Source organism: Pogona vitticeps, chromosome 2 (genome assembly GCF_051106095.1).
Source record: "Pogona vitticeps strain Pit_001003342236 chromosome 2, PviZW2.1, whole genome shotgun sequence".
NCBI lineage: Eukaryota > Metazoa > Chordata > Lepidosauria > Squamata > Agamidae > Pogona > Pogona vitticeps.
Genome location: NC_135784.1, coordinates 192,537,463 through 192,558,077, shown reverse-complemented (window position 1 = coordinate 192,558,077; position 20,615 = coordinate 192,537,463). Strand labels below are relative to the sequence as shown.

The following is a 20,615-nucleotide window of genomic DNA, read 5'->3' as shown; positions in this document are numbered from 1 at the left end:
AGTACTATGCTGGTGAAAAAAAAAGTACAACTGTTTCTTCCCATGTGTTTTTTCTACCTTTGGATTTTTTTTTTTTTGTAGGTAAAGGTTCCCCTTGACATTTAGTCCAGTCGTGTCTGAATCTAGGGCGCAGTGCTCATCCCCATTTCCAAGCCATAGATTGTCCAAAGACAGTTTCTGTGGTCACGTGGCCAGCGTGACTAGACATGGAACGCCGTTACCTTCCCACCAAGGTGGTACCTATTTATCTACTCGCATTTTTACATGCTTTCGAACTGCTAGGTTGGCAAGAGCTCGGACAAGTGACGGGAGCTCACTCTGTCGCGTGGATTCGATCTTAGGACTACTGGTCTTCCAACCCTACAGCACAGAGGCTTCTGCGGTTTAACCCACAGTGTCACCACATCTCTTTTTTTGGACCTAGCCTAAATGAGTCCTGGAACAGAGGTTGACTTTAGTAAATGACATTCTGTTATAATAAAAATTGAGTTCAAGTTCAAGTGATTGTTCTAGGCATGTGGACCCTCATCTTTGTTGCAATCAGATTCTCAAGCAAGGTCGCTCAGCCTCACACATTTGCTTTCTATTAAATATTTTGTAAATACCTGTATCCCTTATGATAATTCTGTAATGCCCACAACACCCTCTCACAATTCCAAATATGCCCATGGGTCCAAGAAGTTTGGGAACTTCTGTAGCAGACAAAAGTTTTAGCTGCAATAACCGGTAAGGAAAAAAGCATCTCAAGCAGGAATGAAAAACCAACTGGGACCAATTTTATCTAGCAGAATCAGAAAGTAGTAGAAAAAGTCAGGCGGTGGCTCCATTCCCAGATGGCAGCTGCGTCTAGTGCTTTACAATCATCTGAAGTTTCCAGAGATAGGAGTGTCCATGGAGAAAAGTTGAAAGATAAGGCAACCTGTCAAAGGGGTGGAGGAGTTTGCAGTAGTTTCTCTGCTCCCCGTATTCTGGGACCTTCGTCCCTGTGCTCTCTTCCCCCAGTCACTCTGGAAGGGTGTGACGGCAGCAAGTTTGGCAGGTGATGTTTCAACCATCCCCATAATAAATGCACACATGGTACAATCTGAAAGAAGAAAAATAACATCATTTAGCTGGCTACTTTCTGAGGTTGCTCTCTTTAAGTAGAAAAAGATCAAGGGGATTTCTCACCTTTTGGTTGCTACTCAGCTTTCTTTAACTTCTCTTTTTGTGGCACAAATACTTTTCTCATGTAAGGCATTGCAAATAATAATGAGAAAAACAAGATATGCCCTACAAAATAAATAGACATGTATACCTGTGAAAGAAAATGCAATATTAGTATTAGATGTCTTGCTATGTCTTTTCTGTAAGGAGGGGGGAGTCATCGTCTTGGTATGCCCTCAAGACTTTCTGTACCTTGATCCACTTTTCCCAACTGAAGAGGCAAAATGGCACCAGAGAATATCCCATGAACATCCAGTGGATAGTTTGTTGAAGCACATAGAAGATGGGCCGCAAAATGGTGATTGATGCTAAGGTACTCAGAAGTGGGCTGTCTCGTACCAGGCTAATGGCCTGAAAGGAGGAAAAATTGCTTTGAAGAGGAGTTCAGATTTGACACAAAACCACATTTTATTCTAACTGGTGTTAACAACCCACCTAGCGTTTGAGCTTTTAGGTAACATAAAAAGAAGACACGGGTTATGATGAGCTGATCATGTGCTTTTGTCTCCCATCTGGTCAGGAATTACTTGGTGAGTTTATTTCAGTTTTTATGATGCAACAGCTCATGCTGCAATTTATCATGAATACCAGACCAGCTTGTTGACTCAGGTTTGTGAGTAAGCTTGAGTTCACGTCCTGAAACAAACTATGCTTTTATGTTTAAACCCAACATTTATACCAAGCACCATTTGAAATGGCTTTGCTTTCAAGTTTTAACAGTGCTAAATTCTAAGCTGGCAAGATAGCTTGGTGAGTTGGGCAGCTGGTTACAAAGCTTGAGTTGAGTTTGATTCCACAGTGGGCTTCTCAGAAAAGCCAGCCTGTGCAAACTTGGACCAGCTGCACGATCCAGGGCAAACCGGGAAAAGGTGAATAATTTCCGAGTATTGTATATCTAGAAACCCTGGAAAGGGTCACCATGAATTGGAATCAACTTGACAACATGCAAGTATTACTACTGTTGTTGTGCTCTATTATACAGAAAAATTGTGTTTCTATTTCAGATTATCTGCATTGATTTAATTAATTACATTTCCATTTATCAATATTTTTATTTAAACCTACTGGAAGTTTACTTCTCAAACATGCACAGAATTGATCTGTATTTTGTATACTTGGCAGGAAAATATCAAGATTGATAGGAGTTCTGTCTAGCACTGGAACACAACTTTGAGACCTTAATAAATTGGAATTTTGCCCCAGGTATTCAGTTCCTGTAGCAAGACCCTCCGACAGATTGATATGGAAGACCAGGTCATAGTAGCTCATTCTTTATTAATCATCAGTAGCTTAAATAATTCATAATGAAACAGCCTTAAACTGATGCTGATTAATATCACTAAAGAGGATACAGTACCAATAACTGCTTTCCAGTGATTATCTGAGAAACATTTGCAACCCACAAAATCTGATAAGAGGGTTTGCTATTAAAATGATGTGTTATGCGCCGTCAAGTCAGAACTGACAGTAAATCTAGTAGCACTTCCAAGGCAAGTGAAATGTTTAAGGAGTGGCATTACTTGCTCCAAAATTATATGGATGCTAAACTGACTAGAATACTCCTCCTAGCACCAGTCTTTTAAATGCTCCTTACCTGTCTTTCAATAATGACGATAAGGAACTCCATTTGGAAGCACACCAAGTAGCCACAGTGCAGCCCATGCCAGATGGCGAGGAAAAGCAAGGAGATGGCTTGTGATAGTAGCTTGTTTCCCAGGAATTTCAGTCTTTTATATATATAACTGTATATAAAGAACAATATGTAACTCTGTTAAGGTTGACAACTGAGTTAGTTTTTATTTACTCCTGAAAAATAGGTCTATTGGAATGTTCAAGAAAAAATGAGTGAAATCTGAGTGTTGTTTGCTTCTGATTTGCTTTTGGAGGTTCCAACGAGGAAGGACAGTATTATTCACTTAAAATTCTAATGAAAAAAAAATTCTAATGAGATCTGACTCCAATTAAACTCTCACCTTTAATCCATACAGTTAAAAAACCTATTTCAAATCTGGGGGTGGATTTCTGAAAAATCGGTGTCATGAGATGAACCCAGAGATGCTAGGAACCAAGCATGAAGCATTATGCTTGCAAGTGCTTTCTACGAGTTTTGTATGGTAAATTCTTTATGTGTGTGTGTCTTTCACTTCCAGTTTTTATAGGGGCGGGAGGGTGAATTTTGTTTGTTGAAATGGAAAGCCTCTTTGGGGCTTCTGTTTTTGTATTTTCCCACTTGTGTTTTCTAGCACCCCAAAACTCCTGAAGAACACTTAAAAACTAATCAAAAAAAAAAAAAGCAAAGGGAAGGCAACAGAACATCAGTTTGCTCCAAAAGTAAGGAACAGTACATGGAAAAAAATACAACATCCAACATATGTAGGCATTAGTTTATATTATCACATTCATCATCGTCATATGCACAAAACAAAAAATACCTTACCTACCAACCAATTAAAAAACAGAGCACCCACAAATTCAAAAAAATAAAAAACAGTATGAATTCAGTACCACCGGCCTGCGCAGTACAACAGTATCTAGCTGGCTCCTTGCCTTTTTTCTGACTGCCAGGCACACAGAGACCCCCACCGAAGATACCAACAACAAGAGAAAAATGCCCCAAGCTGGGCCAACAGCAACTACAATATATGCAACACAGTGGAACACTGGCATACCAGCACAATCACAAAGTCTAACTCTTGGTCCTGCCACACTTACAAAAACAAATTTCCCCACCCCTAAATATATACCTTGAATAAAGTGCACAATAAGTTAACCAACCGCCCCCTCCCCAGTTTTTTAAAAATAAAACAGAAAGCATTGCCACATAGAGGGAAAAAAATTAGGAAAATAAAAACCACACACACTGCCCCATCTCCCAAAAACCAACCAAGGTGAGCAAGCAAATAAAAGCAAAATATAATTAAAGCTCCCCAACCAAATCTACTAAAATATGATACATTTTCTCTCCCTGCCACTACTTAATTTCTTTTCTTTTAGTCCAGCAGCGAGCAGCAAAAATAATCAAAAAAGGAAAAACACTCCCCATGAGAAAAATGGGAGTAAAAATAATCCCAGGAGACATGCTAGCACAAGCAGGCCAGCAAAAAATATCCAAAGAAATATGTGTTTGGGAAATTCTCTTCTAAAGCCAAGAAAAAAAAAAGGGAAAGATGCAAGGCAGAGGAAAGCTGGCAAGAATTCAAGCTGGAGGGCACAAGGAGCTCAGCAGCACAAAGTGATCTCTCAAAGCAACTGAAGCAAAGACCACTTATTACTGGGTTTTAGGTCCTTTAACAATGTCAAGATTCCCATTCCTTTGCACATTCTGTTTGCTGTTGAAAGCTCTTGCAACACACTATTAAGTGGAAAATAAAATCTCAGGCAGTTTAACTGACAAAAGGGCACCAGGGTTTACACAAAACTTTCACACGCCCCCAAAAGGGTGCCTTTTGACAAACATTGAAAGAACATGAAATACACACAAGAGAGCCTTTTTTATGTTTTTGGTCTTTCATACAATGAAAGGCCCATCCCTAGCAATAAGCTTTTCAAAATGTCAGTAGCTCTGAGAATTAGAAGTACTGTACTGTATGTAAAATCACATTTTACACTCTGTTAAGGTTATTGTGAAGCCTATAACTTTTTCAAATGATGCTTAGATGAACAAAAAAAGAGTAAAAGTGTAGATTGTATATAAAATGTTTTTGAAGAAGTAGCTTTGCTAATCTGTCTCAACATTCTGGCAAAATTCAAGAGGAAAAAGAAAAGGGTAGGGGGAAAGGGCAAAATAATGTGATACTTGACGGACTGACAAATTTATCTCAGCATAAACTTCTGTGGATCGACTCAATTCTGCAGACACAAGGAGTGCAAATATATGTCCTACTATGTGTTTACACTTGAACTCCTGCCCAGAAAAGGATACAAATGATAAACAAAGTGACAGGATTAAAAAATCACTATTATGTACCTGTATTCTCTCTCTTAGCTGTGGGGAGATGTATAGAGGATGTGTATTTGTATTCCTTGAGTCTGAAGTGGATTTTAATCAACAAAAGCATACTGGCACATTTATTTCAATTTTCAATATTTTGACATTTGTATTCCCCACCTTTATATATTAATTCAAACTTGTATAAGATGTGTTGTGCTAGGCTTCACTTCAGTTTTATTTTGCTGTACAGTACTTTTTCTCCCCCCTCTTTTTTTTTGCAGTGGCCGCCTGATAGGTTCAGACATTCCTTGATTTCCAGATAACAGGGTGAATGTGCTGTAGATGTGCTTGCATTCTCCTAAGCAAATTTTAAGAACATATGCAGTGTTGAGTTTCTAAACATCGCATTCTTCACAGAATAGCAAAACAAAACCCAGACTTTTTGTCTAGAAGTTATGTTGATATCCTATCACGTGGAAGCTATTCACTATCCATAGGTATAGAAAGAATTGTGGAGATTTCAGAAGAAAAAGGCCACAGAAATGCCAGGGTGTGAAGGCATTTTTCTTGTTAGGTGCTGAACAAATTGTGGGATAGAAAAGAAAGGTGGTGTGAAATTCCACTCCTATCAGTTTCAAAAATGATTCACCAATCACTGCTTTCAAGTTGGATAGAATTGCAGCTGAGAAGTGATCAAGCAAATGTAATATAGACTGGCTGAATTGACACAACTGAGATTATTTTATATTGTGTGCCTTGTCAGGTCATATGACAGCTACTCTGCTAATGGTGGTTGGTGGCCATGTGAGATACCCTCTAGAAATGTCCTATTTTTAGTTCTGTGATAGGAGAAAGACAGGTGTAAAATCTAGCTGAAATAATGTTTGTTTAGAACATGTTTGGGACTTACTATAATAACTTTGGGTTTGGCTAATCTGGAAGAGCAAGGAGCTATTCAGAGTACAGAAGCACTATTTTTGGCCATTGGTACGCCTACTAAATTTCTTTGGCTCAGGTGGTTATACTAGACATTATTCTAACTTCCAAAACATTCATATGTGAACGCTTGCTTTAAAAGACAGCAGGTTATTTTCTGGACACCATACTTTCTCTGCATCTTTCTTTACAAAAACCCCACAGCCCTTCCTGTAGCAAGATTTCCTTTCTAAAACTGTCTGCAGAAGTCTGTCAGTACTGCTTACCGGGCCACCCAGTCATTGGTGTTGGTGTTGAAAGAGGCAATGGTCCCTGTAAAATAAGGAGTTGTTTCAAACAACCAGACTTTCATGTTGGCACAAGCGTTCCACTTTGGCCTCCCCTTGTCATCAGTTCCATTGTATCCTAGACCAGTGAGGATGCAGACGCCTTCCTGCAATGAAAACCAGGCAGACAGACCACATACATGAGTTTACCTTGATATCACCCTGCCTTATTCAAATGGTGGATGTGAATCCGCAGAGCATGTTTACTTTCAGACTTACCGTGACCAGCCAGCAGGTAACATACTTGTAGAGCATTATCTTGCCCCACATCAATATATAAAGGCAGCGGAACCAGAAGGGTTGTTCCTGTTGGAAGAGAGTAAATTTGTAAGAATTGCATTAGAAGTCATAGACAGCATATTAATAATGGCCAGGTCCAGGTCTTTCTTAGCTGATCTTCAATACCTTAGTCTTTCAGGAGCTGCTCACAATATAAAAATAATCCATTTCCCTATCAACTTTAAACATGACTCTTTAACCATTTAAACCAGCTTTATTAATACAATTCCAAATATTGTAACAAGTGCCTTAACATACATTGCGTGAGGAGAATTCCGAAGTGGTATAGGGAACCTCCCCCTCCCAATTATCCCCAATCAGAGAGAACAGGAGAATTTCCTTTTTTTGCACACCTTGCCTTTATTCGTAAAGAAAAAGTGAACATGCGGTAGGTAAATCATGGTGACATTAAAAGACGTGCTGGTCTGATTCTGAGGGCCGTCTGGAACAACATATTTCCGCTGTTGGAGAGGGATATATGTTGAGGAAAAGGCAAGCCACTGCCTTCTCTTGCTTGTCCCCTCCCCTCCTCAGGAAGCGGTAAAACTCTGAGGTGGTGCCCTTGGGAGAAGTACATAACCTTTTCCCTAGTTCTTTCCTGGCAAGAGAGCAGGATTGCTATTTGCTTTATATATTTATTGCCCTTCATACCTCAGATTTCCTCCAGTGGTATCAAGGCTATCTGGGTCTCAACTCATTCTTGTCCCCTCTAGCATGGGGGATAACTCTGCCATCTTTACAGCCAATAGCACCTCTGTCCCCCAGTGTTGCATTTAAAAAATCATACTGATATTTTTAGGAGTGGCACCATGAGAGCAGATATGGCCCTCCAAGGCTCAGGGGTTAGTATGTGCAACCCCAGGCCTCTGCTATAATCATCACATCCACTTGCTTTTTTCCCATAGTTTCTCCCAACCCCATTAACCTCCCTCTCTCTTTTTTTTTTTTTTTACAAAATAAAAACAGCAGAATTAAACACCCTTTCATTCACAAGTAGTGTCATATATAATTCGAGTTTCAGAATCTGACAGTGTATCAGGTATTGCATTTTACAAAAAAGCTCTAATTAGACTTGAAGTTAATATGCAGAGATACAGAAAAAAGGCCACGCTGAGGCAAGATATTATTAAAAAACTTGTATGTGTGTATGTATATTTGACCAGTGTATATATTTGCATCTGGGCCCATAGGATCTGAGCATATGAGGTAACTCATAAGTTGTATTTTCTCTAGACAGCAGCAGGCCTTTGTAAAATAAATACACGCTCACCTCAGTGAGAGGATGAGAAATCCATGAGGTATGCTGCATAAGGAGCTTGACTTTATGGGAGGGCATTACAGTGGTGCCTCGACTTACAAACATCCCGACATAGGACCATTTCAAGTTACGACCAGCTCCGGCCGCAAAATTTTGCTTCACCCTGTGGCCGGAGCTTCCAGTTACGAACACAAAAAGGCAGGGGAAAAGGGCGGGAAATTCAAATTGCTAACTGTTGGTAGGCGAAGAGGCAGTTGCTTTGTAGCTCTTTCATCCCAACAGTTAGAGTGAGTGCAACTGGAGGCGGCTTTGGACTGCCAGGTGAGATAAGGTGCTGCTTTCTGCTTTTTAAAAACTGTTCTGGATGGGGTTTGCAGCGTGGTTTGGGGCTGGGTGGTGGTATTATGTTTCTGTGCTGTGATGGGTATTGCGGGTTTGTTTGCTTTTTTGCCCCCCCATTTCCGATGGGTCCTGTGGGGTTTGCTTGGTTTTTGCTTTGCTTTTTTTTATTTCTGAAGGGCCTTGCATGGTTTGTTTGCTTTTCTTTTTTCCCTTCGGCCCAAACGGATTAATTGCATTTCCAATGGGTCTTGCTGTGGTTTTTGTGGTGGTATTTTTCCTTTGGCCAGAATGGATTAATTGCATTTCAGTGCATTCCTATGGGAAATGGTGCTTCAACTTACGACCATTTTGAGTTACGACTCGAGTTCCGGAACAATTAAATTTGTAAGCCAAGGCACCACTGTACTGTATATAAATGTGAACCAGACCGGAATTATTAAGAAATGAGTAGTGTCTTTTCTTTTTTTAAAGTGGCTTCTTGTGTAGCCTTTCCTGCAAGGCAGAAGCTTCTGTCTGTATTATAGGTTCTCCGGAAAGCTTTTCTGATGCTTCTTGAGAAGAGAACCAGACCAGAATCATTTAGAAATGAGCAGTGTCTTTTTTTTTAAAGTGTGTTCTTGTGTAGCCTTTCCTGCAAGGTAGAGGCTTCTGTCTGTATTATAGGTTCTCAGGCAAGCTTTTCTGATGCCTCTTAAGAAGACTGTGTGGAGATGTAAGGTAGCCAGAAAGTACTAAGTAGAACTTGAGCAAAAGAATACATACAAGAAAAAAAAAGGGCCCTGTGGCTCTGCCATGACATCTTCCTGACTGCAGTGTTAACATCCATAAGTTTTGGGCTACAGAGTTAGCTGGCTATTAGTTTATGTCACATCAGTGCAGTCAAGTGCACTTATAGCTGACATCCTTCCTCAGTACAGTAATTTGTAATTAAAAACAAACTTGTCATTCCTTTATCCTTCCATTATCATCATTTTCAATTCAGATTATAACATTTCTTGACCTAAATGCAATTGTCACTCCCAAGTAAAGAAGATGCATGAAATCAATTCCTGACTGGTCAACTCAACACATTAAAACCCACAGATACAACAGTTTTGCTCTGTGGTGCTAACAGTTGGATTTAGGCCCTTATTTCTAATTGTTATTCTTCCCACTCTAGTTAGGATTCCACCTTTCTAGGACTACTTACCAAATAAGCATCAGAAACAAGGTATTCCTCAGAAAGGTATGGGGCTGCCATTGTGTAGATAACCATGAACAAGAAGCCTAGCATCATTCGCTTCAGAGCAGGCACAAAACTGAAATGAGTTTCAGGGGAAAAGAAGACATCATAGAGAGTTTCAGAACAGGTTCAGGGAGGGGTTATGGGTTTAAATAGAAAATTGACACAAAGCCCACTACTGTGAATATTCTCAATGAAGAATTTGCAATATCCAAATGTCTCACGGTGTGCGTTAAGTCTTATTAGCAGGAGACACTGAAAATAGCTCAGATGCATCCTCACATAGGGGTACTTTGAGAGTTAGTGCTTAAGAAACTTATGGAGGATTACCTGTTGGGTCTTTGGCCTGGGACATCCGTCAACTCGCCTTTTACCAGCTTCTGATACTGTGTCATGGAGAACTGAGGCCCCACCATGAAGGCACCATAGAAATAGGAGAACCCAGCAACCTCTAGTAAAGTAGGAATTCCTTTAACACCGTATTTTTGTTGTTCAGGGGTGAGGTCCTCCTGTATTACAATAAAAAAAACCCACATTAGTTGGCCTATGGCTGTAGTTTTCCAGGAAGATTGGGGTCTTTAAACTCTCCAGTTCACTTGTTCTAGAGCCCCTGAAGAACATCCACATGCAAGAATACTTCAAAGAAGGCCCTCCTGACACAGACAGCTTGTGACCTTTGGCATGCTGTATAAGCACATCCACAATCCTAACTGTGTGAAGATATATGCTTCCTATTTTTCCTGATGCAATTGGATGTTACTTGAGTGACTGCTAGCTACAGAACTCCTCCATTTTGTTTCCTGGCACTGTAGCAACAGATACAGGCCTGGGACTGGCACAAGATGCCATGACAACCTCAAGAGCAAAGTAGCACAGAACATCATGCTTCCTCAGTTTTCACTGTCCCCCAGATGTTGTGTTATCAATGTACGAAACTGCACACCTCGAGGGGCTAAGAAGATTCCTTATCTACATATGAACACAGACCTGGTCTCATTATATGAAGACCTGGAAACAGCTGAAATTTTTGTGAAGACAGTATACATCCAGAAGATAGAAAATGTATACCAGGATGTTTCCTTGATCTATCCTGTCTCGTATGTGCCCGATCATGGGAGATAAGCCTGCAGGCAATCTCTGTCTCATACCCAGAATAAATTTACTTCAGAATTCAGTTTTTCATCTTCCCTTACCACTTTGCTGGGACTCAAAGGTCAGTAGCAGAGGGTAAGATAATGTGCCTGAGTATGTGAACTGATTTAATGTAGGACAATGTGCCAACATAGACTCTAATACTGTTATGGATTTGAAGTTTAAACTCCTATCTCCATTGGCATAATTTGCCAGTAAAATGCCAATGGAAAAAATGCATTTTCAATCCTAGGGGAGTATTGAAGCAGGGATCATTCCTTTTGTGGGAAGCCCACTTTTATGTGGTAAAAAAATACTGTAACATGTTTTCAAGATACGTATTAAAGATGCTGGTTTAAAACCAAACAAACACAAAGTCTATTTCTGTCAACTGGGATATCAAGCTGGGGATGGCATGAATATTGCTGCTTGCTTACTGAACCTTTAGAAAGACAGAATAATATCCCTTTAGCCTTTCAGTTTTCTTTTAATAAATGCATCTTGTTATATCTAGTTACTAGGATTCTGGCAATCCTTCCCCTTTGGGGATGCTTTCTTCTTCTCTATAAATACAAGTATTTAGAGTTCACACTGAGAAAACCTCCTAACCTTTGTTTTAAAAATGGGATAGTTTCTACCCTACACAGAGCATTCTGTGGGAATCCATACATTTAAGGTGACCCAGCAATTGCAAAGAATGTATTCTGCTTATTCAGTTCCCGAGTAAAGAGGAATAGGAAAGAAAATAATTATTTCACTCACCGCCTTCTTCCTACCATCGTAGTAATCGATGACCAGGCCTAGAGAGGGGAAAGGAAAATGCTGAGTAAAAACGAACAAGTTCAGCAGGGGAATAAAAACGACAGATGGTTTGCACAACTGGATCTTTGCCTCTTTGGGAGAAGAGTATGAGCCCCATGTGAACTGTTCTGAGATTCCTCTAGTGAGATGATGACATGTAAATGAGAACCAACTAAGAAAGGTACACTAGGCTCTCTGGGGTAAGACACCAAGGTAGCGAGATAGTTTGAGTATAGGAGGAAATCTGTGGGTGAGAAATTGGGTGGAACAGAAATGCTTACCAATCAGTTTGAGAGTCAAGACACAGTGTGGCATGGTCCATTTGATGTCATAGCTCTCTGTGGCAGTATAGTAATAGCCAGCCATCAGATATGCCTGAAAAACCATTAGCCATAATGATACATTACTATCCAGATTCTATGGTCTACTGTCTGCCCCAAATGCTCCTGCATAGTGCTTGCTGAACAGAAGTGAAGTAAGCAAAAGCAAAATCCCACAGAAAGCCAGAGAGGAAGAGAACACACTTACCATCTGGAAGCAGAAAGTAGTGGCAACGGCAGTGATGGTGCGACCCATAAGCCTCAGTATGAGAAACTGAACCAAGACACATATGAGCGAGTGGCAGAACTGTGTCCCTGAAAAGGCAAACAAGGGCAGGATTAGAAACCACCCCAAACAGCAGCACCCACTCGCCCTCCCACACGCTGGTACTCACTAGTTGGGCAGCCATCTTCTCAGCCCCCTTACCAAAGTTGAAGTAGGCTAGCAAGAGCCCCATTAATATGTTGTAGAGATGTATGAGGTAGAGCTCTTTCTGGAAAAGGAAATGACGCTGGAACAAGGCAAAAGGGTATCCTAAAGGGAGAGAAAGGGAATGCAGATCAGTCTAGGAACTGGACAAAAGGCTCTTATAAAGCCAGAATGCAGGCAGTCTGTTCAGATCTTTTGCAAGTCATCAACTCACTGGATTTATCTCCTAGCCTCAGCCTCATTTATCCGGAGGATTGGTATTAACACTATCATACTTCACTCAGGTGCCAGGATTTCTCTTGAGAAAAATAATACTGTACCATTGTTAATAGTTAAACTACTACAACATATGTTTACGATATATTATACAAAAAAGTAAGGGGGCAACCAGCATATGTAGGGAACAGTTTTATTAATTTTAAAACATGATAACTCCTGGCATGTTTTGAACAACATACAAGAACTGTCTCCAGGGGCTACAGTCCTTAATACATGGGATAAATAGCATAGTCAGACATCTGCAACACCACTCTCTTGATAAAATCCACAGCATATCCTTGTGTAATGGTTGACAACAATCAGACCAAGTCTCACTAAAAACAGATTGAGCTGTATTGGCCATGAGCCAAATTCCAAAACCTGAATTAGGGCAATACCTTATTAGGCTAACTGAAGTGGTAGGTAAAATATGTGTACAAGCTTTTGAGATCTTATCAGGCAAGGCTACAAAAAGGAGGTGGGCTGGGCTTGTTTTTCTGCCTACATTGTACATTGTTGAGGTATAACGAAGAAAGAAGGGTCTGCAGCTACTCCAATGTGACTTCATCTCATGCTCTGATGACCACTAACTCTTTGCCAAAATCCATCGGATGTCAAAGCTGGTGAAAGCTTTGGCTGTTGTCCCCTGGGATGGGCCAAAACCTTCCCCCCTTCCAATATAAGTGAACCCTTTCAGTTCACTCTTGCAAGAAGGTACAGAGATGTGCTTGCGGCATTGCTGTAAAACTATCAAAACATCTCCTCTTCCCTGATCTTGAGTAGCTTGGGCTCTGCTGATGCGGGGGTGGGGTGGAGTGGGGGCAGGGTGGAGGGGGAGCCAACCTGTCTCAGTATGCAGAGGGCACAGTAATGCTAAAGAACCCTGGCAATATAACAATCCTTTTATTTCACACACATCTCACTCCAAAACACCCACAATGAAGTTACTACTAAGCCCACTCCAACCAACTTCCTGAACTGTACCAGATACAATCCCCTGTTTTGACTGTTGCTTTGTTTACACATTTTCTGCTCTTTCATTCATGGCTCTTTTTATACATTTCTAAACTCTGACCTGCAGTGTGAGTCTTAAAACTGAAAAAAGTACTTCAACCCCCTTCTCTCTGACACCTTTCCCTGCTCAGGGCTGGTTTTAGTTCAGTGCATTTAGAGTTCCCAAGGGGTATGAGCTACACCACGGCACAAGACTCATTTTAACTATAGCTATTCCTCTGCAAACACAATCAGTAGAGCTGGTACTATAAATATGACTGCCCATATGTGTAGCAGTGACATTGTAATTTAATCTCACACTCTTCTCTCTTCAAGTGGTCTATTTCTGAGTCTACATGCCTCTGTCTCCCATAACACTTCCAAGGTTTTTAAATTGCATTTATAGCAAAGCAACAGTTTCTCCAAGTTTTATTCATCCTCTCAACCCTATAACGTGGAGACAGTCAGTTAAATTTGAAAGCTGAATGCCCTTGACCAGTCCCTGATTTCACAGCCTAAATATTTCAACATAGCTAAAAAGATTCAAATCCATACAATTAACCTTTATGTATACCAAATTTACTGATTTCTGGATGGAACCAATACTTGTAAATCCATCAGTGTTACTCTGTCCTATGTATTTTTCTATATTAGAACACTTTGAGCAATAGCCCATTATCCTGACCGTATGCGGATCCTGAGAACATTTTGATTTTAACAGAGCGAACTGAAGAATATGTGACACAGCAGCAGATGCCTATCATTGACATTCATTTTTCTTGACCCCACTCATGCCCTGGACAATTTTTAATGCATTGCTGAAAAACCTAAACCCATTTGCCAGGCAATGGGACAAGATGACAGTAGGGCAAAAGAACTATGTACATACGGTACTGTGCATCATGGGGGCAGTAATGCTTCTGTCTTATTACTTTAACTTTTCTGAAAGGCAACTAATCCGTCTGTCCAGTGTCAGACAGCTTATGTTCCTCTCTCAAACTATGAAGGGACGCTACTGATCTAGGTTCAAACCAGACAGCTCATTTTAAGGGCCAAGATCACACAGCTGTTCTGGTGCTGTTATATGCCTTGCTACATTTTATGATACAGTACTCTTCTTTTACAGTGGTAGCATGGTTACAGGCTGTAACATTCCCATACTTATCTTCACAGCATGCAGGCAACAAATTTCAAAATTAAAACACTGATCCTGATAATGTCAAATTTTGCAGATTGCAGGAGGCACATGTAGTTCTTGGCAAACTTGCTCTTGTGGAGTAGCCCTAGATTTGCAGCCTCCGCATACCATGATCAGAAACCCAAGCCTTTGGAATACTGATAATATCAGATCATACCAATCTGCTTAGTGTAGAAAGTAGGTAGGCTTCATCCAAGTATTCTATACTCTGGACCAGTGGAAAAACCAACACACAGCCCCATCATACACAAGATTATAAAGTATCTTTCTCCACTGAGGATTCCCCCCCCCCCATAATCAGAGATATGACAAGCTCATGAAAAGACCTTCTGGGCTGGGGCAGTCTGTGGTTGGGAATGGTCCTCCTATCTATCTAGGAATCATTACAGCATCCAATATCTTTTTGTAATCAACCTTTTAATTGAAGGCTGTCTTATCCCTGATAATGATTTTGCACTGCTTTTATAGACTGTGATTCTTTTAGATTCCTTTTAGAAGTTTTACATTTTCATTGTCTTCAATGTTATTTCTGTAATAAAAGGAAACAAAAACTTCAAACAAACATAGAGTTTAATCTATCAGGAAGTCTACCTGCAAAAGTTCTGTCTCACAATGAAGGCAGCCTAGTCCTCAATTAATATCCTAAAGATCTAGTGTCCTATTTTAGCTATAGCTATGCAATGTAACACTAAAAGGTATGGCAAAGGAATATTATTATCATTGGGAAATATTTCTCAACACTTTGAAGAGCGGCTGACAATTGGAGTGGATAGCGCTTGGGTGATTATTCAAAGTAAGATGTGGGAGTAAATTGTCCTGCTCAGAGATCAGTTGAGCAAGTACACAGCCACAAGTGAAGATTGTTGGGGGGGAAAACAAACGTTATGCATCGTAAACAGAATCAACATGCATCTATATCAATGAATTCAGCAACATGAATACCAAGTGAACAAAAGGCAAGTTATCAAGGCCTGAATCCTAAGATCAACACACAATTGCTAAGATATTGGCCAGTTTCCGCTAGTACTCAAAATGTAAACTTTTCTCTTTAAATAGTGAATGACAATGGACCAAAAATGCTTCTTGAATACCAGTGCTCAAAGCTGGCACATAAAAGATCTGGATAGTTTAAGTTAGATAACTGACGAGGAAACCTCAAAAGTTTTGCCTCTACAAACGCACTCTGCAAAAATATATGAATCAAGATGAGACACAATGTTGGTTACTTGTTCCAAGTACTATGATCTGGGAGGTCTTGGGCAACCCTTGATTGTAAAGGCACTAATAAAGCAGTCATCTCCAAGGAGTTAATCTGTTTTCAGCCAATCAGGTGTGGCTTTGCTACCAAGACAATATGGATGCAGTGAATATAGCACATTCCCAAACCAATACCCATGGAGGTCAATCAAGTGAAGGAGGGAAAAGGCAACCATCACCTCAATGCACAAAACATATATTTAAGGATGACGCAGCCGTGCTTCAGAAGCATTCTGTCATCCTATTTTATCTGTGCAAGATAAATGTCACTATGGTATTTCTACTACAGAATGAATAAAATAGAAACTAGACATGACTAAAAGATAACTTCGGGTCTAAAACAGGCCTAACCACGCTCTCCTTTGAAAATTTATTCCACTTCTTTCCCCCTTTATCACACATTTGCATTAGACATACAAAACCTGATTAAATATGGTACAAGATATTAGGAAAATGAAATCATTTTCATCCAGCTGTAGTCCCAAGAAATTAAGCACATACAGCAGGACACAGGACAGCTTGGCAATCCAATGTACAGGAAAGAAACAAATAAGGTTGTTGGGCAATATGTGGGGAGAAGCTTGTAGAAATGTGAGAGAGCTAAAGACGACCATTCCCTTCACTGAAACTGTAGGAGAAGAAACTGCGAAGATTTGTGGCTTAGGGATAGCAGGTGATATGGAGCTATTTCAGAGAAATAGATTTCTGTAGAAATAGAGATTTAATAATTAAAGGGGTTCTTGAGCACCTGTTACTTATGAAGAGTAGAAAACCCTGAAGTCAGTAATAATGATCTTGATCATCCGTACTAGGAAGATGAAGAAATTATGTGGTTCAAATGTTGTAAGATGTGCTGCTAATCCCCAGAGTGCAGTTCATCCATATAATACTTATCAGATGACACAAGCAAAAACATCAGACTTGCTTCATGCCATTCAGTAATTAACTATTACCCAGCAATCCCACACTGTTCTGTTAAAGAAACAGACACACCTTAAAACAGATTTCCATCAGACTTTGATGCTTCTTGCTGCTTTGCAGTTATGCTGTGGATCGGCAAGAGCTATAGCACATGCATATTCATTCACTGTGCCAGATGCCAATGGCCAGAATCCTGCTGGCATAAGTTTTGCCATGGATCTCTGGTGATGCCACCAGCCACAGGCATGTTGCAGCCATTTGGGGAAATTAAAAACTGCCAGGCTCTTGGGATCACTAGGGATCTCTTTCATCCTAAGAAACCTTTGGGAGCCATGGAATGGGACAGGGAATGATTTAAAGCTGGGAAATTACCTCCACTGGTTCCAGTGGGGGGGCTCAGGACCAATGGCAGCAACTTTCCACCTTTAAATCACTTCCTACCTCCCAAATGTTTCCTAGCACAAAGAGGATCCCTAGGGATCTCCAAACCTTGCTGGGGGATGAGAAGCTTTTAAGTCCCCCAAACGGCTGTGGCATGACCATGGCTGATGACATATTCGAAGATCCGCAATGTAACTTATACCAACAGGACTCTGCTCCATGTCTTCAACTTACAGACTTCCAATTTTTTTGCCCTTTGTTTCTTTTGTCCTTTTCCTACCAGAATAAAAAGAAAACCCATTAAGGGAAAAAGCAAAATATCATAACTCCAGGATGCTTTTAAAACTGTAAAGAGTGGGAACTTTCTATCTGGAAGCACCCTTTGTAGAAGTAAAAATACTAATATTATAGATTGTTAAAGAAACAGTACAGCTGAGCAAGAGAAACCTTTGTTTTCGTTCTTAGAAATATTTTCCTTGCAAATACAACTGCCTCACATAGAATCTTTTGTCACCTTTCGAAGCTCACCATGCCGTAGCCATTCCATGTGAAAGTGTGATCACTTTCAGCACTTGAATATTTTCATATACCTCGACCTAATGTTCTTTTTTATAATTTAGACAATTATTCACAAAAACTGAATACAGCCAATCATCTTGCATTTTTCTTCATCTTGTGCCACTCAGACACCTGAAAATTGCAACATTTCAGAATTATATTCCCTGCCCCCTCCCCTGTCACATCTCTAGCTGAACTGCCATGGGGAGAAGCACTCCAACACTTTTTTTTCCAGAATGCATACACATTAAGGATACAAAGAAAGAACACTGCGAAGCACTGCTTCTCAAATGGCAGGATCCCTCCCATGCCTGGGGAAAGCGATGTTCCAAAGGAAAAAAGGATCCTTTAGTATTTACAGACACTTTCCTCCCACCACCAGAAGTGCAGCTATATGGCATCAAGGCTGCAGAGAAACAGGGAACACATTTTCCCCACATATTCCTTTCTTTCCTGGCTAGCTGACTTTAGGAGTCCAAGATGCCTGCCACTAGTTCCCATCTAATGCCAGGTTGGAGTAGGCCCCCAGTTCACAGCTTCCCAGAGAGTGGAACTGGCAAAACCACTCTTTAAATGCCTCACTTACCATGAAAACCCTATTAGAGTCATGGTAAGTCAGTTCCAACTTGATGGCACAAAACACACGCATACAAATACGATATGTGTGAAAAGTACATTAAATTAAGAAGGGGGCAGGATTTAGAGCTACCACACTAAAGCAACCTTTCTTCTTTGCAGCATCATTGGAAAGCCATACCTTTCTGCCGACTTCAAATATTTGCCATTCATTTTGCGGTGCGGTAACCTGGCAATGTGAGGGGTTTCCCAAGAGGCACCACAACTCTGATGTTTGGACAGCACAAGCCTTGCTTCCATAAGAAATGAACCACAGAAGACATCTACTCTTATCTTTTCCTGTTGTGAGCCGAAGCTGGGTTAATGGCTGACAGAACTGGAAACACTCCAGCCCTAAGCCTTAGAAATGAATCCTGCTTCCATGGAAGTATACTACCTTCACATAATATGCACACCTATGCTTCCAGGGACAATCCTAACGTTCTCTTTTGCATACAGCCACCTGTACAGAGAACTTTGCCAGTATAAGCAGGTGTAACTAGGGAATAAACAGTAATGCACAAAGCAGTTAACAGGGTTCCCATTCATGTTTAAAAACTGCACAGAAGCGGTAACTGGCAGGGCTGGGAAAGCTGCTGCACCTGCGGCTTCCCTCTTCAACACAATCATGGACCGACACAAGAGCCCAGCTACTCTCCCCTTTGCAGCTTGTCACGTACAACTTTCCGCTCTAAACTTGAGTGGTAAACAGAGGGCCCTCAGCTACTTCACTCTGGACGCCCATGAAAAGGGGAAGTGGCAGGGTCCCGCTTAACGACTTTACCATGACACAACTTTTTATAGACTTCTCTAGAAGTGGTGGTGGTGGTGGGAACATCCTGGGGACAAATGGTCGTGGAGAGCTGTAAAACGAGGCTTGCTCAACTTCCCTCACCCATAAAATCGTCCGCGGTGCCCAGGACCATGTCCTGCACCTTCCTTTGAGACAGAGAGGCAACCCCAGAGTTGGAGGCTCGAAATCTTTAGAGCTGACTAACCACAACACCTGCTGCTAAAGCCCAGGCGTGGAGTGGGCCAACGCAAAGGAGACCCGCTCCTAAGAGCCAAGTTGCTGGACCACAGTGAAGGGCCACGTAGCCCAGGGTCCCCCCCCCTTTCCAGGAGGCGCGAGGCCCGATCCCTTCCCTGGGGTGTTCCCCCCCCGCCCCTCCCCCCTCCATCATCCCGGGGAAATTCCACGCCGCCGCCGGAGACATTCCATCGCCCACCCGGTGCAAGCAAGGGCACTTCCGCAGCACCTGTCACCCCACGGGCTTTCCCTGCCTTGACCCTTGGCCGGTCGAGCCTCGGCTCCAGCTACCAACGACCAGACCCCCCCGCCTGTTTCAAAAGGGGGCGCCGTTCCCTCAATCCGGGGGTCCCTGATCTGCAATGAACAACCCGGGAGGAGGGGGGCAGGCAGGGAGGCATGCCTCTGCAGGTGCGGCTCTTTCAATCTCGTGCCACGGGCTGAGCAGCTCCCGGGGCAGAAGCGGTCTCTTTCGAACCGGGCATCACGGCGGCAGGGGCGGCGGCACTCCTTTTCAGCATCCTGCGTGGGAGACTGACCGACCCCCACCCCACCCCACTTCGACGGCGTGCAGAGGCTGCCAAAGGAGACCAGACTTCGCCGCAAACCCCCCCCCCACTCCCGCTTCTTAGCGCCGTCCTGTCCTGTCCTCAGGCACCCAGCACGGGCTGCTACCCACCGAGAAAGATGGACAGGATGAGGCGGAGCGCCTGTTCCGAGGAGCCCAACGACTCCGCGATCTCCGCCAGGCTGAAGCCTATCCGGAACGTGGTGTCCGCGCCTCCACCACCAGCAGCAGCAGCAGCAGCAGAGGCGGCGACGCCGCCTTCGGTGCCTGCCATCTTCTTCGCCGGCTGCCCAACCGGACGCACTCCGCCACCCCCCTCGCACCCGGCAAAAGGCAGCGGCAGCACAACCGCCGCCACGGCCCCTACATCGAAACCACGCCTTCCTCGGCTTTCGGCTCAGACCGATTGGTCCCGAAGCTCCCAGCTCCCGGCTCCCATTGGCCAGCAGGTGGCCAGTGGGTGGAGCAAAGACCGCGACGCTTAACTGAGGCAAAGGTTATCCACGCCCTCTTCTCCCCCCCCTCTACTCACGCAAACACGTGGGGGCGGTGTCAGGCTTGGTGGAAGAAAAGGGGGAGCGACTTCCTATTGGGAAGGAAGGGAGGCGCCTAGAGCGCGAGGCGTATCCCGGCTTCTCATTGGCTTTCCTAAGA

The 20,615-nt window shown here is 42.3% G+C and overlaps 1 protein-coding gene across 1 annotated transcript; it reads right to left on the bottom strand.

The window, feature by feature from the left end:
- Positions 1-754: 754 nt before the first annotated feature.
- On the bottom strand, positions 755-20,343 carry LPCAT3 (lysophosphatidylcholine acyltransferase 3). Its single transcript, XM_020804184.3, has 13 exons — positions 20,073-20,343; positions 12,180-12,287; positions 11,961-12,067; positions 11,714-11,807; positions 11,394-11,431; positions 9,831-10,009; positions 9,468-9,576; positions 6,619-6,705; positions 6,340-6,506; positions 2,801-2,948; positions 1,399-1,557; positions 1,171-1,297; positions 755-1,084 (listed from the first exon to the last, which is right to left on the bottom strand). Exons 1-12 carry the CDS (start codon positions 20,233-20,235, stop codon positions 1,181-1,183), a joined length of 1,476 nt encoding a protein of 491 aa, XP_020659843.3. The 5' UTR covers positions 20,236-20,343; the 3' UTR covers positions 755-1,084; positions 1,171-1,180.
- Between the last annotated feature and the right edge of the window lie 272 nt (positions 20,344-20,615).